This window comes from Eulemur rufifrons, chromosome 2, assembly GCF_041146395.1.
Source record: "Eulemur rufifrons isolate Redbay chromosome 2, OSU_ERuf_1, whole genome shotgun sequence".
In the NCBI taxonomy this organism is placed as follows: domain Eukaryota; kingdom Metazoa; phylum Chordata; class Mammalia; order Primates; family Lemuridae; genus Eulemur; species Eulemur rufifrons.
This window is the reverse complement of record NC_090984.1, coordinates 118,539,470-118,558,978: the sequence shown is the minus strand read 5'-3', so window position 1 is coordinate 118,558,978 and position 19,509 is coordinate 118,539,470. Positions and strand designations below refer to the sequence as shown.

Below are 19,509 nucleotides of genomic sequence, written 5' to 3'. Positions count from 1 at the left end.
TCTCAGTGTCTTCCTATTCTATCTCCCTTAACATTCAAACAGCACATTTTGTTTTTGAACACTGGAGAGAGAATAGCACAGTGTGCAATGGAAGAAACTAATGGTTAAGTACACCACTAGCAGCTGATTTGCTGTGTGAGTATGATTGATTCCGGACCTGGAGGAAAGGTGGGAAGACTGTCATTATGGGAAATGAGGTGTGCACTCTTCTCTCCTCATCGTCATACTGCCTCTTCAAGGATGAGGAGCAGATAAAATTCAGCAAGGCTTGATGCTTTTGCTAGAGAAATATTCTTCAGCTAGCTCAAATCCTGTCGTATCTATTGCATTTCTGCCTTCTAATTAGTACATACAAAATAATGTAGGAAATGTGGAAAAGCATAATGAAAATGAAAGTTACCTTATCTTACCACCCACTGATGACTACTATTAAAATCTTATTTCAATTTTACTTGTTACATGATTTTTCAAAATATAGCATGTATAGTTTTATATCCTGCTTTTTTCATGTAGCCTAATATTTCCCCATCACCATTTTTCTTGGTTTTTAATGGTTGCATACTTTTCCATCAAAAAGATATAAAAAGATGAACTCTTTAAAGCCTTCCCAATTTTTCATTAGAGAAAATGAACATCCTTGTACTTTATCTTTTGCTGAATCATTCCCCAATGCTAGACTGCCAGTTCAGGAGTTATCAACTTTGTAGAGGCTCTATTACCAATGTTTCCAGAAAGACTTCACCAATATAGCCTCCAAAAGAATGTAAGAATGCCCCCTCACTAAATCCTTACTGGTATTATATTTAAATAAGAGAAATCACAAAATTATTAGGTGAACTGGCCCAATTCTTTTTAATTTTCCTGTCTTGAATTACTGGTTGGGTTGAACATATTTCAAGTGGCAACAAAATACATCTGTATTTTTTCCAGAGTTGTTTAATCATATTATTTGCCCATTGTTCTCATCTTTTTTCTTATTGATTTGTAAGAGTTTTTTTTCCTTTGGAAGTGAAATCAGGCTTAATTTATCTGGTAAAGTTCTTTCAACAGTCTAGGTAAAATGGAGGTTTTCATATCTATTTTCTCCAGTATATCTGTATAGTTTCACTAATGTCCTCTCTTTCTGTTCTTTCATAGTAATAAAAAGAGCAACTCACTTCAAATAAAAATGTAACAACGCAGGATTAAAAAATGGAAACAGAAGCTCTTGGAATCAATCATTTATCACAAAATGAACAATTTTAACTTTTAAACATACAATCACTTTTCTCCATACTTAACTCAAAATGAGTAAACAGAATTTTATTTAAACTTTACAAATATCATTTACATTTAGCCTGAGATTAAGCATGAGAAAGTTCAACCTGAAGTTAGACTTCATTGCCCAGTTAAGCATCTGAAAATAAAGCTGAGCATGAATATATATTACCAAACATAATTAAAGCATTCCAATGAAGTTTAACAATGAATTGTGATGCGAACTGAAATTTAACTTATTCTGGTCCACATGATCTTCAGAGCCTAAAAGTATCTATTTTTTAATAATGGTAAAAAAAATGTGCAGATGACAAATTTATGAAGGTGTGTCCAGATGCAGAAGCTTAGTTCAACATTGTTACAGCAGCTGCTTTAGGTGACCATTAAAAAAACTCCCCAATCCTTATTTTTCAACATGTACTTGAAAACATGCGGCAGCATGGTACAGTTTATTAAGTTTACAAATATCAGTACTTATAATAAAATATAAAATACAGAGTATCCCTTTTTCAAATATTAAGTCTCTGAATGCTTCATTCTCCTTTGGTTTCAAACCCATACAATGCACTCATATTACATTGCAGATTTAGCATTGAGACAGAACACTGTACATCTATTGGGGAAGGTGGGGTGCTGTGGGAATACCAAAGCACTACAGTAAACGTTGAAGCAAAAATACTTTCTGAATATATACTGTACATTATGTAAACAAACATTTAGAATAAGAATCAACACAGGCCAAAATATTGTCTTCTAGGAAACCAGAATCTTCTTTTAAATCACACACTGACGATGTTTTTTGTTAAGAAAAGAAATGGAGACTGTTCCTGTATTTGCTTATGTGCTTAGATATCTTGGATACGAGTGAGTATTACATTCATTTGCTAATGGTTCGACCTCTGCTCAGTTGGCTGGCTGTTGCAAACACGGAATACAGAACTATTTCCGTCCCTGTTTTTCATTTAATACTAATTAAGTAATATATATTAATAATTCATCTTTATCAATTCCTAATAGTAATATAAAGTGAAGCAGTGAATTTCAAAATTTGTGCAGGGGAAACTAGTTGATAATTTGTTTCCAATAAGGCTAGTAGCAAAATAATTACTACAAAGTCAGTCCAAGCTAGTAGTGAGCCCCTGATTTAGCAGGCTGAATCAAAGTTTAAAGTTAGGTAATTCTAATTCCTATATTACTGTGCAAATCTAGAATTTCTTATGTAAAAGAGAGTGCCGGCAGCATCAAAGCCCTGTAATTAAAAAAATGAAATACTGATTAGGGTTTGAAATGCAGAGATAGCATATGAAGAAATGTGAATGACTTAATGATAGTATCACAGCAATGGCCTCAGAATTCCTTTAGTGAATCCGAAACTAAGCCAATTCATTATTCAATAATCATCTGAGTCAAAAGCCTAAATTTGAAGCAAGTGATAAGGACACAAAACCAAAGATGCACTTTTCATGACCATATGCAAGAATTTCAAGCTTTATGTCAACATTCTGTACCAGCACCAGTCCCCTCTAAAATAAAAAAAGCTTAGTCATGACTGTCCATCCCTTTTCAAAGCTTCCAGTCTTTGAAGGAGTGCGTTTCCAAATGCTTCCCGGTAGGCAGGGCTGAGCGTATCCAACAGAGAGTAGACAGTTTCATGGTAGGGAGTCTGTAAATGATCATCCACCTGGTCAAAAGCATAACCTACCACCTGCAAGAGAAATGCAACAGGGAATTAGTTCATCTTGGTACAGAACGAAAACCAAGTGTTTATACGGGTAAGAATCTAATGACACTATTTCTCAATATAAGTCAGAATATGCATGTTTTTATCACAACCTTTAATATTTAAGCAACTTATAACGTGTAACATATAGCATAGAAACAATACCAGTAAAATGCTCCTTATAGAATTCTTTTTTCAAAATTTAAAAGGTTTCATTTACCTACTCTTGATTCTAAAAAAAAATGTAGAGAAAGAATTTAAAAAACTACACAAAAACAGTATTTCATTTTTGTATTTCAAAACATGCTTCTATTATTCACTCTATTTAATTCCACATATTGAGGGTCTACTATATTAAAGTACTATAATAGATAATATGAGTTCATATTTTAATCATTATTTATAATATTTAGCTTGCAATCCTTTATTCCTAGAAATTTAGTTTATTATTTTAATAATTATTTTAATTATTAGTTTTAATAACTCTTTAACTTTCTAATTAGTAATCTGAAAGGCCATGTTCACCTAATATGTTTATCTGACAGGGAACGAATGCTCAACTATGAGATAAAAGGGAATGTTATTCTGTGGGTTCCCCCCACCCCGTAAACATAGTTAAAATTCTTCTCTTTGACAAAATTATATTAATAAGATATATCATGGTTCCCCAGCACAGTATAGGGTAAAATTAATTTTGTTTTTGCTAACTCGACGAAAGCTTGTAAACTCCTTCTATAAATTATAAATTTTTATGACATTTAAGCCATAGAAGATGAAAGTTTATGTTAGAAAAAGAAGCTGAGTATTGTTTTAAAACGAAAAGCACAGGCAGACACCTAGGGAAAACGAATCCCACCTCTTCAAAGCCATGCTCGATCACTGCACTCTGTATAGGTGTAGTACAGTACAGTTCTGCTTGCCTTCCTCTTATACCTGCTAGACTGTGATCTTCCTGGTGGAAAGGGATCATGTCTTATTCATGGTTTGATTTCCAACTGCTGACGCAGGATAGTCGCTCAATAAATGGTAACTCAATCAGACTAAAAAAACAAATATTTGAGCACCTAGTACATGACAGGTTTTGTGACTGATCCATATCTTTCCATACCACTTGTCATATAATCATCCCCAAAATCCTTTTTAGTTTTTTAATCTCTGGGTTATAGATAAAGTAGCATGGACTCTGAAGGGTAGACTGACTCACCCAAGATCACTCAAATTCACATTTAAGACTTCTGACTCTCTGATCAGAACTTATACCTCACCACAGCTACCTTATGTGAACATACCTTACTATGTTGCCCAGGCTGGTCTTGAACTCCTGGGCTCAAGCAGTCCTCCTGCCTCAGCTTCTCAAGTAGCTGGGATTATAGGCATGCACTACCACGCCCAGCAAGATCCACTGCTAAACATTACAAGCTTTTAGTACAAATTTAAGGATTTGAAAAGGAGTGCACAAAAATTACTCAACTCAGGCACTACTCCTAAAGCTAAGCAGCTATCTACACGACAGTTGAGGAAATTTAGAGTAGTAAAGATGCTAGTCTTGCAATTTACTCTATCAAAAATATATAGTACACACGATTCATCTTCAGCAAACTGAATCTAGTGAAATAAAGAAATACTCATGTACTTGTTTAACACAATATTATGTGACATTCTTACTTGCTTAGGCCTTGCTCTCTACTTTATGATAATGTGCAACTACTCTTCACAGATACAGAGAAACAGAAAAGTTAGCAACCTTTGACCAAGTATAAAGATTTACTGATTAGTAAAGTCAAAACTAAATTTTAGATTTTCTAATGTCCATCCCTTTGTTTAGTAGGTCAAAGATTATCATAATATACACATATTTTTTAACGAAAAGTTGCTCTCAGGTGATGCTTTCTACTATTCTAAACTCATGATTCTCATTTAAAGAACACAGAAAGGTCAATCTGCCTAGAAGAGCTCACTCGTAATAAAGATATACTCATAATAAAGGGCTGAAAGGACACTCTTGGAAATTTGGGGGCGGAATGTTCTATTCTGATTTAATTGTGATCTAAGAGCTGGAAAACAGTGAAGTCAAGTATGTTGTCTTAATAGAAGAGACATTTATAAGAGATGGACAAAGACCCTTTCAACACAATGATTGCAAAACTCATTCAATGCAGAGAATGCATAATAATTTTGGTGGACACATTTAGCTATAGGTGAGAAATAAATTAGTTTTGGGAGTGATGATTAAAACAAAGTATTACTCTGCAAATCAAATGTTCCTTCTTTTTAAAAAAATTCAATTTCCATACATTGATCAAAAGACTCTAAAATTAATAAAAATCCCTAGGAAAAGTTTTCCATTAAAAAAAAAAAAAAATTGAAAGCTATTGAGTGTTCTCATTTAACACCCTCCACCTCCCTACTCCCCTCAACTTTTTGATAAAGTGGTAAAGATATACTTTTTTTTCTAAAAAGAAAAGTGAGTTACCTTAAGTCCTGCTTCAGTGAGCTCCAGGCAGTATCTGTTCCTTTCCTTAGTTTCTACATTGATATAAGCCACATCGTCTGCACAGCGCAGGCTTTTTGAGACAAACATGTTGTTAACAGCAAAGAGAACATCATTTACAACTGCTTCTGCTTCCAGCCTCATGTCTTTCACATCAGTTCCTTCAAAACCATTAAGGTCTGAACCTTCTTCAAATCCTGACATACTGCTTAGCTCCATGGGATTATAATCTGTTTCCATTCTGCAAAAAAGTAGATAAAAAATTTGTTTATTGAAAGACACTCAAAATATGATATGATTACAATTAGCTATGTCTTACAATTGCTACTTAGTATAAAACATTAGCTAACAATTTTTAGGAAAAATATTGTCTAAAACCATTTTTAGTAGTTTTTCACAGCAAAATTACAGATACCTACAGGTTTTCAAAAAAAGGATTCCTCTTCCCTACTTACCCCCAAAAGATTAATTCCCATATTGATAAACATTTGGAATATTACAGTTTTTAGCTATTTTAAACATGCCTCACTAACAATCCTAGTACATATTTATTTTAAAATTTATAATTATTTCTCTAGGATAGATATTTAGAACTGGAATTGCTCAGTCAAAGGACATGCTCATTTTAACTTTCAACAGATATTGCCAATTCATTCTTCAAAAAAAAGGCTGTATTGATCTATACTCTCCCAATAGAATATGAGGAATGTACTCTTTTTTTTCCACACTCCTTCCAATTCTTATAAATTTTTGCCAATTGGAAAGGCAAAGAATAATATAGTGCATTGTTTTAATATGCATTTCCTTGTAAACATCTTTTTAGATGTTTATAGGATATTTAGATCCAAGGTCATACAGCTGCAAAAAAATAGAAATGGAAATGAACCCAAGTTGTCTGAAATCAGATTCCTCACCTATCACAGTACGGTAACTCCTAGTAGCTCCTTTTAAGACTTCTGCATTTAGGGTTTTGATTAAGGCCTTCCCCATCCTTCAATGATCACATTTTTAAAAATCTCCTAAATTGTCTTCTAAATTCTCATTCTATCTGTATTTAACTGTTTGAGCCATCTGGAACTTATTTTGTATAACTTTATTTTCCAAATCGATAGCCTACTATACAAACACCATTTACTGAATAACTCATCTTCTCTAACACTTATTAGACTGGCCCAAATGTTATATTTTGAAAAGTATTATTTCTCATGCTAACTTGATCCAATATTACTGTCAGGCTCCCATGTAGTTATAGCTTTTCTTCTGTAACTGGGGTTAAAAAGGATTTTCCTGACCATGTATTGTTAAGATTGGAAATGTATGAATAAGTTAATAAATACAAAATTGCTTTGCAATGTAAAAGGAGCTTTACAGAAGGAATATTATGCTTTCTTTGTAGTTGGCAGGCTTTAAAAGTAAGTTAAGATTTTCATTTCTCTGATATGGATTAAGCATCCACTGTCCTGAATAAAGCATGACTCTTCCTTCATTCACATATTTAATAAACATTCATCGCCTAACTACTCGAGCATTGTGGTCAAGGTCTCACATTAAGGCATAGTCCCTCCCCCTCACCACATTGGAGCTAGACTAGATTAGTAATCAACTCTCTCTCTCTCTCTCTCTTTTTTTTTTGTTAGAGATGAGGTCTTGCTTTGTTGTCCAGACTATAGTGCAGTGGCTATTTACAGGCGTGATCACAGTGAACTACAGTACAGCCTTGAACTCCTGGACTCCAGCCACCCACACCTGGTCCTTAAACTCATTTTTTAATTTTTAATTTTTATTTTTTGAGACAGTCTCACTCTGTTGCCTGGGCTAGAGTGTCGTGGCATCAGCCTAGCTCACAGCAACCTCAAACTCCTGGGTTCAAGCAATCCTACTGCCTCAGCCTCCCGAGTAGCTGGGACCACAGGCAGGCACCACCACAGGCATGCACGGCTAATTTTTTCTATATATTTTTAGTTGTCCAGCTAATTTCTATTTTTTTTTTTTTTTTTTAGTAGAGAGGGGTCTCACTCTTGCTCAGGCTGGTCTCAAACTCCTGAGCTCAAACGATCTGCCTGTCTCCGCCTCCCAGAGTGCTAGGATTACAGGCATGAGCCACCGCGCCTGGCCTTAAACTCATTTTTTAAAAGGAGCCTTAACAACTTTTTTTTCTGACAATGCTGATAACTTTCATGGGCATTTATTTACACCACTTGTCTGGTATAATACATTACACATTCATTTCTTTTTCTGAAGTTATTAACTTGTGCCCTATTTGTGTGATATTCAAAGTCCTTTAAATTAGTGGTTCTCTACCTTGGCTCCTCATTACAATCACCTGGGAGAGCTTATAAAATGACAGATGCACTGACCCCACTGCAGAGCAATGAAATCAAAATCTCTGGGAAACAGGTATTTTTTCAGAGTTCCTGGGTGATTTTGCTGCGTAGCCTCTACTCCAAATCATCAGCAAAAATCTTAAGGAGCTATAGAGTTCCTCTAGGTGCATGCCATTTGCACATTATAAAAGTCACAACTATTTGCTAAAGGCAATTTATGATAAGCTATGTAAAACTATTTAAAAAATAACATAGCAAGTATATGAACAATATATTTCTCCAATCCTATTATATTTCAATTAATGATATGTTTTAAAGATCCTTTATCTTGTCTCCCATAGCACTTTGTAGAATTACTGACTCACTATAAATAATACAAGGTAATTATAAAATTACCAATTATTGCTAGAGCAATTTGTCAGGTAATGGAAAGCTAAAATTGACTTACTATATAGGAAAATGAAAATATTTTATTTTCTAAAAATAATCAATATACTGCTTAACATTATACTTGGTTTTACATATAAGAAATGAGCCCATTTTATTTTATTTTTTCAAAGTTAGTTCTGAAGATTTAGGTATGTGACTGCTACCATGAATCTCAATATCATGAATACCAAACATCTTTATTTTTCTTAAGTAATCAAGTACTTCAATTATAGGTGTCAGAAATAATGATCATAACATAAAGTCTGATGCTTATAAAGTTTTTAAAGCAAGAGTCTAATTCATTGCAATGAGGACCTTAATGATGCTGAAGGATGAAGAATCTAGTACTAGAATGGAAGAAATCCTCACAGGTTGGTAAAGTAGGTCACAAACTGTTGCTATGTAATCATGAGCACCAAACTGCAAAAAAAATAAATAAATAAAAGAGAAAGACACCTTTTCCAAGACTGAACTTTTAAAGGATTTTGTCTGAAATGTCTTTAAGTGACGACAGATAAAATTCAGAACTTTTGATGATACATATAAATTAAAATGATAGATTTTATTGAAGCACTACACAAATTAATATTTTTAGCTATTATTTTAAGGAATTATTACAACTTATCTTTTGTAGATTATAACAGATTCTTGATTATTTACTAATATCCTTTCCCCTGTCTAATACCATGCAGATTTTCCAAGGGCAATCATAATGTCCCCTTTCCACATTAAGTAAAGTAACCAAGCAATGTGGCTGAGATTCACTCCACTTCCCAGTTACAGATTGTTTTAAACTAATCAATACACAAAATTCTTCCCGGTCACTTTAATCCAGAATAGTTCAGTCAGAGCACACAGCTACAGCTGTTCCTAGTAGCCATCTTGAGATGGGAACACTAGTCCAAGGTCAATGCTTTCAGTGGGAAAAGAACAGAGTTAAGAGATTTACAGAGAAATGCAGCCAGAGCCCATTCTGGTTTGCCAGAGGATAGTTTTTTTCCAGTCCTTAAGGACTCAGATCCTTACATGGGTTTGGTGGTCATTGTGGGGCAGTACCTGCAGGCCTAAATCAGGTGTTTGGTCCTTGCTGGCTTTCCGAGAATGATTCCTGACTACCTTGCTGTGAATGGCACAACTCATGCAACAATGTAGCTTCGCGTACAGCTTGGGAAGCACACAGGTGCTGAAGACATTTGCTTCAGAAATGTCCCTGAGAGCTACAGCTTCTACTATGTTTTGAATGATAAACTTCATAGCTTTGTCCTTGGGTATGCATCGGGCCCAGTTCATGAAGTGAATAAGCTGCACGTGGCCATGGCCCTTTTTGGCATAAATGTTCCTTTTGTCTTTGTCATATTGGAAATGAGGACACGCAAGTGCAAAATATAGATATATTTTCTAACTTCTCAATGGATTATCTATGTACTTGTGGAAGTCTGTGCCATTGAGGATGAAGAAATACATACCTAGTAAAGGAACAACTGCAAGAATTATTAATACTATTGACATATTAGAGCTGCTGTTGGGTTAACAGAATGGTTGGCTCATCAGTGTGATTCCTGTAAAAAATCTTTGGTTTCCCTTTCTGTAGGCAAAATAATTTATCATCATGTAAGAAATTACAGATGAACAGAAGTTTCTGTGATGGAGTGTTCTTTATCAGTGCCGTCCGATACAGGAACTACTGGCCACCTGAGGTTTGGCTAGTGTGATGGAGGGACTGAATTTAAAATTTTATTTAATTTTCATTCATTTAAATGTAAATAGCCAGTGGCTATTGTATCAGACAGCACAGGTTTAGACCTCTGTGAACACTTGTAGATGATATAATAAACTCAGTTTATATTATGGTTGAAAACCTCAGTAGATGTAAAGGCAATGAATTAAACTTACTTTATATATGAGTAGCAAAATCTGGAAATTGAGAAACAATTGAATTCTAACTACTCTACAGAGGGGAATCAATCATCATTGTTTCAAATAGCAGAAACTATTGCACTACTTCTTACATTTTATAATCTTGTTTATTTGGACTCTGCTTATTATCCAAATATAATCTACTGTGTACCTATATATCTACCATTTTTTCTAAGCGCTAGAATACTAATTAAAGATGTCTACTGGTAGCTTACACTCTAATTTGGGAAATAAGACAGGTACCTGAAATATTTACATGAATATTAATGCACCACACACCATAATTACAACCAAAAAATGTACTTAATTGTGAGTTGCAGATAATTACAGAAAATAATGATAAGTCTTGGTCCTATTACAAACTCTATCACTAAACTTGTATGAACTTGGATTGACCATATGATCTCATTGGACTCATGATGTTCTCACCTGTATAGTAAGGGAAAGGGACAGGAAATTCTTTACTGTTCTAAGAGCTCTGACATTCCATGATCTATGACATAATTGTTAGTTACAATGGGGCCTGACTCATGGAACGAGTCAGTCACAATTGGTCTAGAATGAGCATGGTTAAAGTGTTATGGATAAGCAGAAAGGTCTTGTGAGTTGTGAAGAAATCTGCATTGGGAACAAACCAAAGGCAAGGGTCTGCACAAAGTGTGGCAGGAACTATAAGGAGACTAGCCTCGCTCAAATACAAGGATAGGTGGGGATGGCCCAATTTGACAAGGTGCTGACCCCTGTCTAGGGGAATTTAATTTTGGCATAACAGGCTGTTTTAAAGTCTTGAGAATGGAAATAGCAATTTCTTTTCTTATTGTCAGGATATAGTTTGGTCCCGCTTTTTAATCCAATCCGGCAACTGCTACCTTTTAATTAGGGTGTGCTATGGTTTGAATATTTATCCTCTCTAAAACTCATGTTGAAATTTAATCCCCATTGTGGCAATATTGACAGGAGGGGCCTTTAAGAGGTGACTGAGGTCATGAGGGCTCTGCCCTTGTGAATTGATTAATCCATTAATCCAGGTTAATGGGTTATCATAGGAGTGGGACTGGTGGCTTTATAAGAGAAAGAGCAACTTGAGCTAATACTCTCAGCCTTCTTGCCTGTCACTGCCTTGGGACTATGCAGAGTCCCCCACCAGCAAGAAGTCCCTTGCCAGACACAGCCCCTCGACCTTGGACTTCTCAGTCTCCATAATTGTAAGAAATAAATTCCTTTCCTTTATAACTTACCTAGTTTCAGGTATTGTGTTACAAGCAACAGAAAATGGACTAACAAAGGGTTTTTAGACCATTTACATTTAATATGATTCCTGTAATTACTGACATGGTTAAGTTTAAATTTAGTATCTTGCTATATGTTTTCTATTTGTCCCATCTGTACTTTACTCCCTTTTCTTCTTCTTTTTTTTTTTTGCCTACTTTTGGACTGATCCTTTTTTAGGATTCTATTTTAGATCTTTTGGTGTCTTATTAACTGTATTTTTTTGTTGTATGTTTTTGGTTGTTGCTTTAGAGTTTATAGTATATATTTATCATAATCTACCTTCAATTGATATTATAACACTTTATGTATAAGAACTTAACAAGAGAGTAATATACAGCCTTTGTTGTTTTTATCATATTATTTTAGTTCTACATAAGTTAGAAACTTCATAATACTTGTTATTATTTTTGCTTTAAACAGTCAATTATTTTTCAGAGAGATTTAGGTAACAAAAATATTTATATAGTTACCATTTCTGGTGTTCCTTATTCCTTTATGTTGATCTATATCTATACATATGATCTGTATCATTTTCCTGCTACCTGAAGAACTTCTTTCAACATTAGTGCATCTTTATTTTTGAAATATACTTTTGCTGGGTATAGAATCCTAGGTTGTTAGATTTTTTTCCCTTGAAGTCTTTAAAGATGTTTCTCAACTATCACCTTGCTTGCATTGTTGTCCATAAGAAATGTGATGTTACTGTTACCTTTGTTCCTCTTGGCGTAGTTTTTTTCATGCTTCTTTTGTTTGGAGTTTGTTGAGATTCTTGCATCTATAGGTTTACAGCTTTCAACAAATTCAGAAAATGTTTGGCCATTATTTCTTCAAACATTTATCTGTCCCTCCCCTCTCTGGGGACTCTAATTTCATATATGTTAGTCTAAGTGAAGGTGTCCTATTCCTCATTGCTTTGTTCATCGTTTTAGTCTCTTTCTGTGTGTGTGTGTGTTTGAATAGTTTTTACTGCTATGTCTTCAAGTTTCCTAATCTTTTCTTCTGCTGTATTTAATTTATTCTATTTGGGTCTTTTTTTTAAAAATGTATTTTCCATGTCTCTGCTTAACTTGCTTAATCTCTAGCTTTTTAAGCAAATAAAATAGATATAATAAAAAACCAAAAAAATAGTTATAATAAGTGTTATAATGTCCTGCCTACTAATTTCATTGTGTTATTTCTGCGTTAGTTTCAATTGACAGATTTTTCTCCTCATTATAGTTTATATTCTGCTGCTTTGCATGTCTTGTAATTTTTGATTGGATGCCAGATATTGTGTATTTGGTGCTGAATATTTTTACATACCTATAAATATTACTGAGCATTGTCCTGGGATATAGTTTGGTTATCTGAAAACATCTAGGTCTTTCTAAGTCTTGCTTTTCGGCTTTTTTTAGGCAGTACCAAAGCTGCATTTAATTTCTGGTTAATTTTGCCCCACTAAAGAGGCAAAACTACAGCTTTCATTTTCTGTGAAACTCTTTACTTTCTGGTACTCTGTCCTAGCTGCCTTGGCATTCCTGGACTTCTAGCTCCATGTCCTCAATTCAGGGAGACCACCAGGCTTTTTACCTGGGTTTTTCCTCCTGGGGCCACACCGGGAACCTCTCTGGGTAGTACAATGAGGAAATAGGCTCACCTCATTCGTGTCTTGCCTCTTAGGGATCACTGTCCATTGCCTGATGCCCAAAGTCTTTAAAACCATTGTTTCATATATTTTTGTCCACTTTTTTGTTGTTGCTAACGGTGGGAGGGTCCCTGTCACTTAGCCAGTAGAAATCCCACTAGTCCGTTTTGAGCTAACTTTGCAATCCTATTTCATCAGTTTTTCTTTCATTGACTTTGATCTCTCCTATACTACTCTGAACCAAGTTTAGCATCTTGCTGGCTCTTTCATTAATGAATTAAATAAATTTTTGACACATGCTTACCATATGTTTATATGAGACCCATGTTTCTAACTTTAAAAAAATGTATTCTGACAATACGGTGAAGACTTTTAACCCTTCAAAATTAAGCTCAGACACACTCAGACACATCTATTTCAGGATTCTATTATCTGATCTCAAGATAAATTACTCTACCCTCCTTAATAACATCTCTGTATTGGTACTACTGTACTTAAACCTCATTGCAAATAATTTTTGTGTCTGTACTGCCAAAGGCCCATGAGGATGGGGGCCCGTGATGTCTATATAACCAGTATACTGTCTGGTGTAAGGTATGTCTTCATTAAATATTTTACAAATGAATAAACCACAGAAAAAATTTTAACTCTCTGCTTCTGAAGCTGTAGTACTCAGCTCTGTTATAAAGGGTATACAAAACCACACGATAAACATGGTAGACACGCTTGGAAAATATGCATCACCGTTACTGTATCAATATTAGGAAATATTGCAAAACTGCCTACAATTTTAAAGAAAAAAACCACAAATGTTTGGAAGTCTCAAGCCATGTCCTCTTTAGGTTACACTCCTATACCTCTAGGGTTTCCTTTGCTTCTGATAGGAATATCTGAGTGAAAAGTAAGTTTGAGAAGTACTGTCCTAGCCCAAGAAATTAACTAAACATGATGGAAATTCCAGGCACTGTGTCTGGCAGTATAACATTAACAGGTAGAGACAGGGGCTGGTAGAAGGCTGGAAGGTGAGTACTGAGTTAGGATTTCTCTATGTTTTTATAACTCTTTCCATTTCAGTTATGCTTTTGTTCCTTGTTAAAAGTTAAGACAGTTATTGATAGTTTTAGTTTTTTTAATATTCTAACCTTTTCTATGGTAAAAAGAAAATACATTGTTTGCAATATGAAAAAACAATTTAAAAAATTGTGAAATATTGGAAAGTACGGGTGTAGGAAGAAGAAACAATTTTCTTTCAGAAGCCAGGCTATCATTAAACAGATAAAGTAACTGGTAGCATCAGTTTCACACAAAACAAAAGGTCTTAATTTATCTGCATTTCAAACAACTGTTTTGAAAGTAAATATGGGCCGGGCGCGGTGGCTCAAAAAAATGATCTATCATATAAGACAAAAAAGGTAAATGCAGAACTGCTTGTTTCATGTATCAAGTATTTCCACAATTAAAACTCTGAAATTTTGGCCAGGCACAGTGGCTCATGCCTGTGGCAGAGGCCGAGGCAGGTGGATCGCTCAAGGTCAGGAGTTCGAGACCAGCCTGAGCAAGAGTGAGACCCCGTCTCTACTAAAAAATAGAAAGAAACTAGCTGGACAACTAAATATACATATAGAAAAAATTAGCCGGGCATGGTGGTGCATGCCTGTAGTCCCAGCTACTCGGGAGGCTGAGGCAGGAGGATTGCTTGAGCCCAGGAGTTTGAGGTTGCTATGAGCTAGGCTGACGCCATGGTACTCTAGCCTGGGCAACAGAGTGAGACTCTGTCTCAAAAAACAAAACAAAACCAAACAACAACAACAACAACAAAACACCAAACAAAACAAAACAACAAACAAACAAAAAAAGTAAGTAAGTAAAGATGAATAAAAATAATTATAATTAGCGACATTTAGAATTTAGGCAAAGCTAAAACCTAGTTTAGTCTTTACATTTTGTAACATATAACATTGGATCTGTTTAGAATAGCTCTGAGACATTTATTTTGAAATTAAAAGTTTTAAATCAGACTCATCTGTAGTATTACAAATATAAAGTATTTGTAATTAAAGTAAAACTGGCTAATTTTCCATTTATACATTGATATAACCTAGTAATGATAAATCAAGCCAATAGAATTGTATTGTGCTTTTGTTGATTAAGGAGGGAGCTCAGGGTGAAGTAATACACAGTGCTACTTTGAGTTTTTAAAACTGTAATAAGCAGCAACACTGTAACCCTGTAAACCTTTCCTCCAAAACCAGAAACTGTAAATGAGATTCTAAGAAAAGATGCAAAAATTGAATGTTTAATGAGGATTATTTGGCACTATATTTAAATAAAGTACATTCTAACCAACATAAAACAAATCAATATCAAAGAGATATAATATAAAAACCTCATTGCTTTCCATTTAAACTCTAAATTGGTTTTATACCAGATTCTGAGCAATATGCTGTTGCCAACACCTTCAAAAATTGGAATATCTTACAATTGCTATTAGTTATTCTGGTGGATTGCATCACCTCGTATAAAGTTTCCAAAAATGACTCCTTAAAACAGCATACATAAATTATTTAGGAACCAGCTCTTTCTCCATCTGTTGGTATAATTTTTGGACTATGTTAGTGTTTTGGGGGGGAATTCATGAAACTGGTTAAGATATTGATTACTAAATCCTTTATTCCCTACTTGTTTTATTTTTATTTGTTCCTCCCACCGCCCCACCCCGTCCCCACCAACCCTATTCTCTACTTCTCAATTTACTAGGCTTTGTTTTATTTCATCACAATGTAAAAGAGCTTCATCCTTGATGACAAAAGAATGGGCACAGAAAAACTTACATACAGCCTGACAAAAGAACAGTGCCAGAAAGATTTCAAGAGCTGTATAGAGATTACAGATATTCATTTTGGAAGAAAGTTTGACTTTTCAGTTGACATTACAGCAGTCAGTTGAGGGCTAGAATGTAGTATCTTAATCCTGATTGCTTTTATTTGTATCACGCACTACAATCTGGAAAACCCTCTCAATATGAGCAAGACATGGCCAGTGTGGTGTGGTGATTAATGGGCTCTCAAGCAGACTGACTGGGGCTAGAACCTCAGCTTTGCCACTTGTTTACTCTGAAACTTGGGGCAAGATGTTTTAATCTCTCCATTACACAATCCTTCTCACTAAAGTGAGGTTAACGATGGTATCTATCTTAAAGTGATATTGAGAGAACTAAATGAGTGAATATATGGAAAGTACTTAAAATGGTGGACACACAGTAAGCTCAAGAAATATTATCTGCTAATTACTATATACTAAAAGTATTTAGAAGTATCTTTAAAGAGGAAAGTGCTGACCCTGAAACTCAAGCTGTTTGACTCCAAGTTCGATGCTCTTTACCTTACACAGGGTGGTGGCTGCTTCTATCTGGTAGGAGCTGTGGGACATGGGTGCCCTGACAACATATTGCTGTCACCTCAGACGTAAGTCTTAAAAAAAGGTCAAAAAAAATCTCACTGGCTTTTCTTTTATTTCACATGTTAACATGGATTTCTCTAAAGGACAATTATTTTGACATGACCCATTTAGCCTCTGGTATATAGCTTCTAACCTGTCACTTCAAACTCCTTCATATAATTCTCAAGGAGTTGACAGTATTTGGATAGGTAATTGTTTTCATCTTCCTCAATCAATGAAAAGTGTTAACATTTTGTGATAAGTACTCTGTCTTGGATAAAACACAAAAACAGCACTGTGACTTGGGATGAGTGTATATCCTATTTGAGCTAAAGGTATCATAGTGACAGGTCCTAAACCTTAACATTTATGCTGAATTTCTCCCAGAAAGCATAAAATATACAAGGCAACACACTTAAGACTTTATTGAATAGAGTATGTCTGTTTTTGCAAAATCTTCCATTTCTCTTTTCCTTTCTGATATTTGAAATTGCAAGCATCCTATGGACAGCCTTAACGTCATTCTACATGCAAAGGAAACTACTTATTTAAGTTTCTGAAAGAAGTCCAAATCATATCTAGTGGTCAGAAGTCTAGTTCAAACCTCCTAAAGCCTATGCTAATTCTTTGTTGGATGAGAGCCCACATTTGACTTTTCGTAGCACTTTGTTTATATTCCTTTCATGGCAAGTATTATAATCATTATTTGCAAGCACATCTTATTATCTTCAACATAAATCCGGAATCCAACTGCTATTAATCATCTACACTGCTACCACTCTGGTCCAAACCACTGTCGTCTTTTGCCTGGATTGTTGCAACATCCTTCTAACTGTTCTTGCTTTTTTCACCTTTGGCCCTCCCACCCCGACACCAGCCTACTCTCAACATAGCAATTAGCATGACCCTATAAAAATTTAGGCCAGATTATGTCACTCTTCTCCCTAAACCCATCTCACCCAGAGTAAAAGCCAAAGTCCTTTTTTTCTTTTCTTTTCTTTCTTTCTTTTTTTTTTTTTAGGAGTTTCTGACTACAGAAAGCCAAAGTCCTTAAAACAGCCTACAAGGCCCTATGGGACCTGCTCTCTCTCCATTCCCTCACTGAGCTTCTACTCTTTCCTTCACTCCCTCCTGATGTTCCTTGAACTCACCAAGCATCCTCCTGTGTCAGAGCCTTACACTTGCTGTTCCCATGCCTGGAAAACAACTCTTCCAGGTTTACATGTGCCTTGCTTCCCAGTTTTCTCCAAGTCTTTGCCAAATCATCATCCTATTAAATAAGAGAGGCCTCTTCTTACCACCCTATATAAAAATGGCAAATCGCTCCTCTCTCCCCCATCTCCAGTCTCTTTACATTGCATTATTTTTCTCCTACAGCACTTATCACTATATGGCATATTATTTACTTGATTACTGTTTCCCCTCCCTTTAATAAAATGTAATCTCCGTGAAGGAAGGGATTTGTGTTCACTGCTGTATCCCCAGCGCCCAGAATAGACTCTGGCACATAGCAGGCCATCAATAAATATTTACTGAATAAATGAATGAACGTTCCACATTAGAATACACATGCCTTGAAGGTTTTGCCTGATTCTTCTTTACATTTTTTCACATCACCAACTGTAGTGGCTTTCATTTAACAGACCCATAGCAAATATTTTTGGACGAATGAAGTGCAAGGCAATTGAAGTTACTGAGAATACTTGGGTAAGTCTGCAAAGAATGAGGGGCATCAACAATCCAAGCAACTACGTACACTGGAGAGCACACTGGTTCTAAATGAAAAAGTGGCGTGGAAAGGGGAAGCAGATCTTTCTCCATCTGCCAACATTTTGGGCTATGTTAGTATTTCTAAAGCATTCGTGAAACAGTTACCAAGATAGTAAATATTTAACTTTTTAAACCGGTCATCTTAATTCACTTTCTTTAAGCAGCTCAGCTGTACGTTTCAGGACTCTGTCCAGGACTGTTTAGGTTCATGCCCTACTCATTTTATGTTCCTAACAATTCTTGGACATAAGATATTAATCCGCTCACGCTTGGCAAAGGAGGTGACGTGGGCTCAGAGGGCAGCGGCCGGTTCAAGGTGGCTTGGTTAATAAGGGTCAGTGCCAGGATTCTAACCCAGGGCATTTGGCTTCCGGGGCCACAGAACACCGGCACTCAGGCCTTCAGAGGTGGACTAACTTGAGAGCCGGCTCCGCCTCTGCAGGAGTTGCCTCCCAAAGGCAGAAACACGATTGCGCAGATTGCCAGAACAGCACAGGTACTTCACGGAGGTGCCCGCGGGGTCAGGACGCTCTGGTATTTATCAGAGAAAGCAGATTTGCCCACAAATGCCTCGAAAATCCAAGTTTCCTGGTCGTTGGTGTAGCACACCCAGGATTAAGAAAGCGTACGCGAGAAGCTCTCTGCAAACTGCAGACCGCAGTAACGGAGAGGAAGCTTTGGAAACAATACCTGAATGAGGCGGGGGACGGATAACTTGCTGACAATGGGCACAGGTCGATATTCGGGGGGCAGGCGGAGATGCTCGAGAGGGGTTCCAGTCCTCCCCGTGGAGCCAGTGGCGCCCCGAGTGCCCGTTTCCGGGGGGCAATGGTCCGACAGAGCCCACACCGGACCCGCCCCCAAACCCCTCTCAGTCCGGGCGCGGGGCCCCTTCGGCCGTGGCTCCTCACGACCCAGCCCGCTGCGTCGCGTGCCCGTCCAGGGAGCTCCACGTCCCGCCCGCCCTCGAGCCCCTCTCGGCTGCCGCCGGCTCGCCACAGGCGGCCTGCCGTCCGCTTACCTGCGCACCCCGCGTCCTCCTCTTCCTCCCGCCGGAGGCGACTGGAGCCGACCCGCGGCGCCGCCCCCTCCCTCCCCGCCCTCGCCCGCCTCTCGGAGCCGGAACTGCTCGCGTCCTGGCCCTTCTCCCCGCCCCGCTCCGCCCCCAGTGTGGCGTCACTTCCGCCGGCGCCCGGCCGCGCGCAGGGAGTCTAGGTCTCGCGAACGCGCCGGGAGCGTAGAGTCCCCAGCGTCGGGAGCGCGCCCC

At 36.8% G+C, this 19,509-nt stretch overlaps 1 protein-coding gene across 3 annotated transcripts; it reads right to left on the bottom strand.

The window, feature by feature from the left end:
- Positions 1-1,205: 1,205 nt before the first annotated feature.
- GSKIP (GSK3B interacting protein) lies at positions 1,206-19,316 on the bottom strand. 3 transcript variants are annotated; one of them, XM_069465276.1, is made up of 4 exons: positions 19,264-19,306; positions 8,537-8,641; positions 5,451-5,709; positions 1,206-2,962 (listed from the first exon to the last, which is right to left on the bottom strand). In XM_069465276.1, exons 3-4 carry the CDS (start codon positions 5,706-5,708, stop codon positions 2,801-2,803), a joined length of 420 nt encoding a protein of 139 aa, XP_069321377.1. In that variant the 5' UTR covers position 5,709; positions 8,537-8,641; positions 19,264-19,306; the 3' UTR covers positions 1,206-2,800. The 3 variants fall into 3 exon arrangements, with proteins under 3 accessions (XP_069321377.1, XP_069321378.1, XP_069321376.1); XM_069465277.1 differs by lacking the exon at positions 19,264-19,306 and adding an exon at positions 17,771-18,033; XM_069465275.1 differs by lacking the exon at positions 8,537-8,641 and having other exon boundaries at positions 19,264-19,316.
- Between the last annotated feature and the right edge of the window lie 193 nt (positions 19,317-19,509).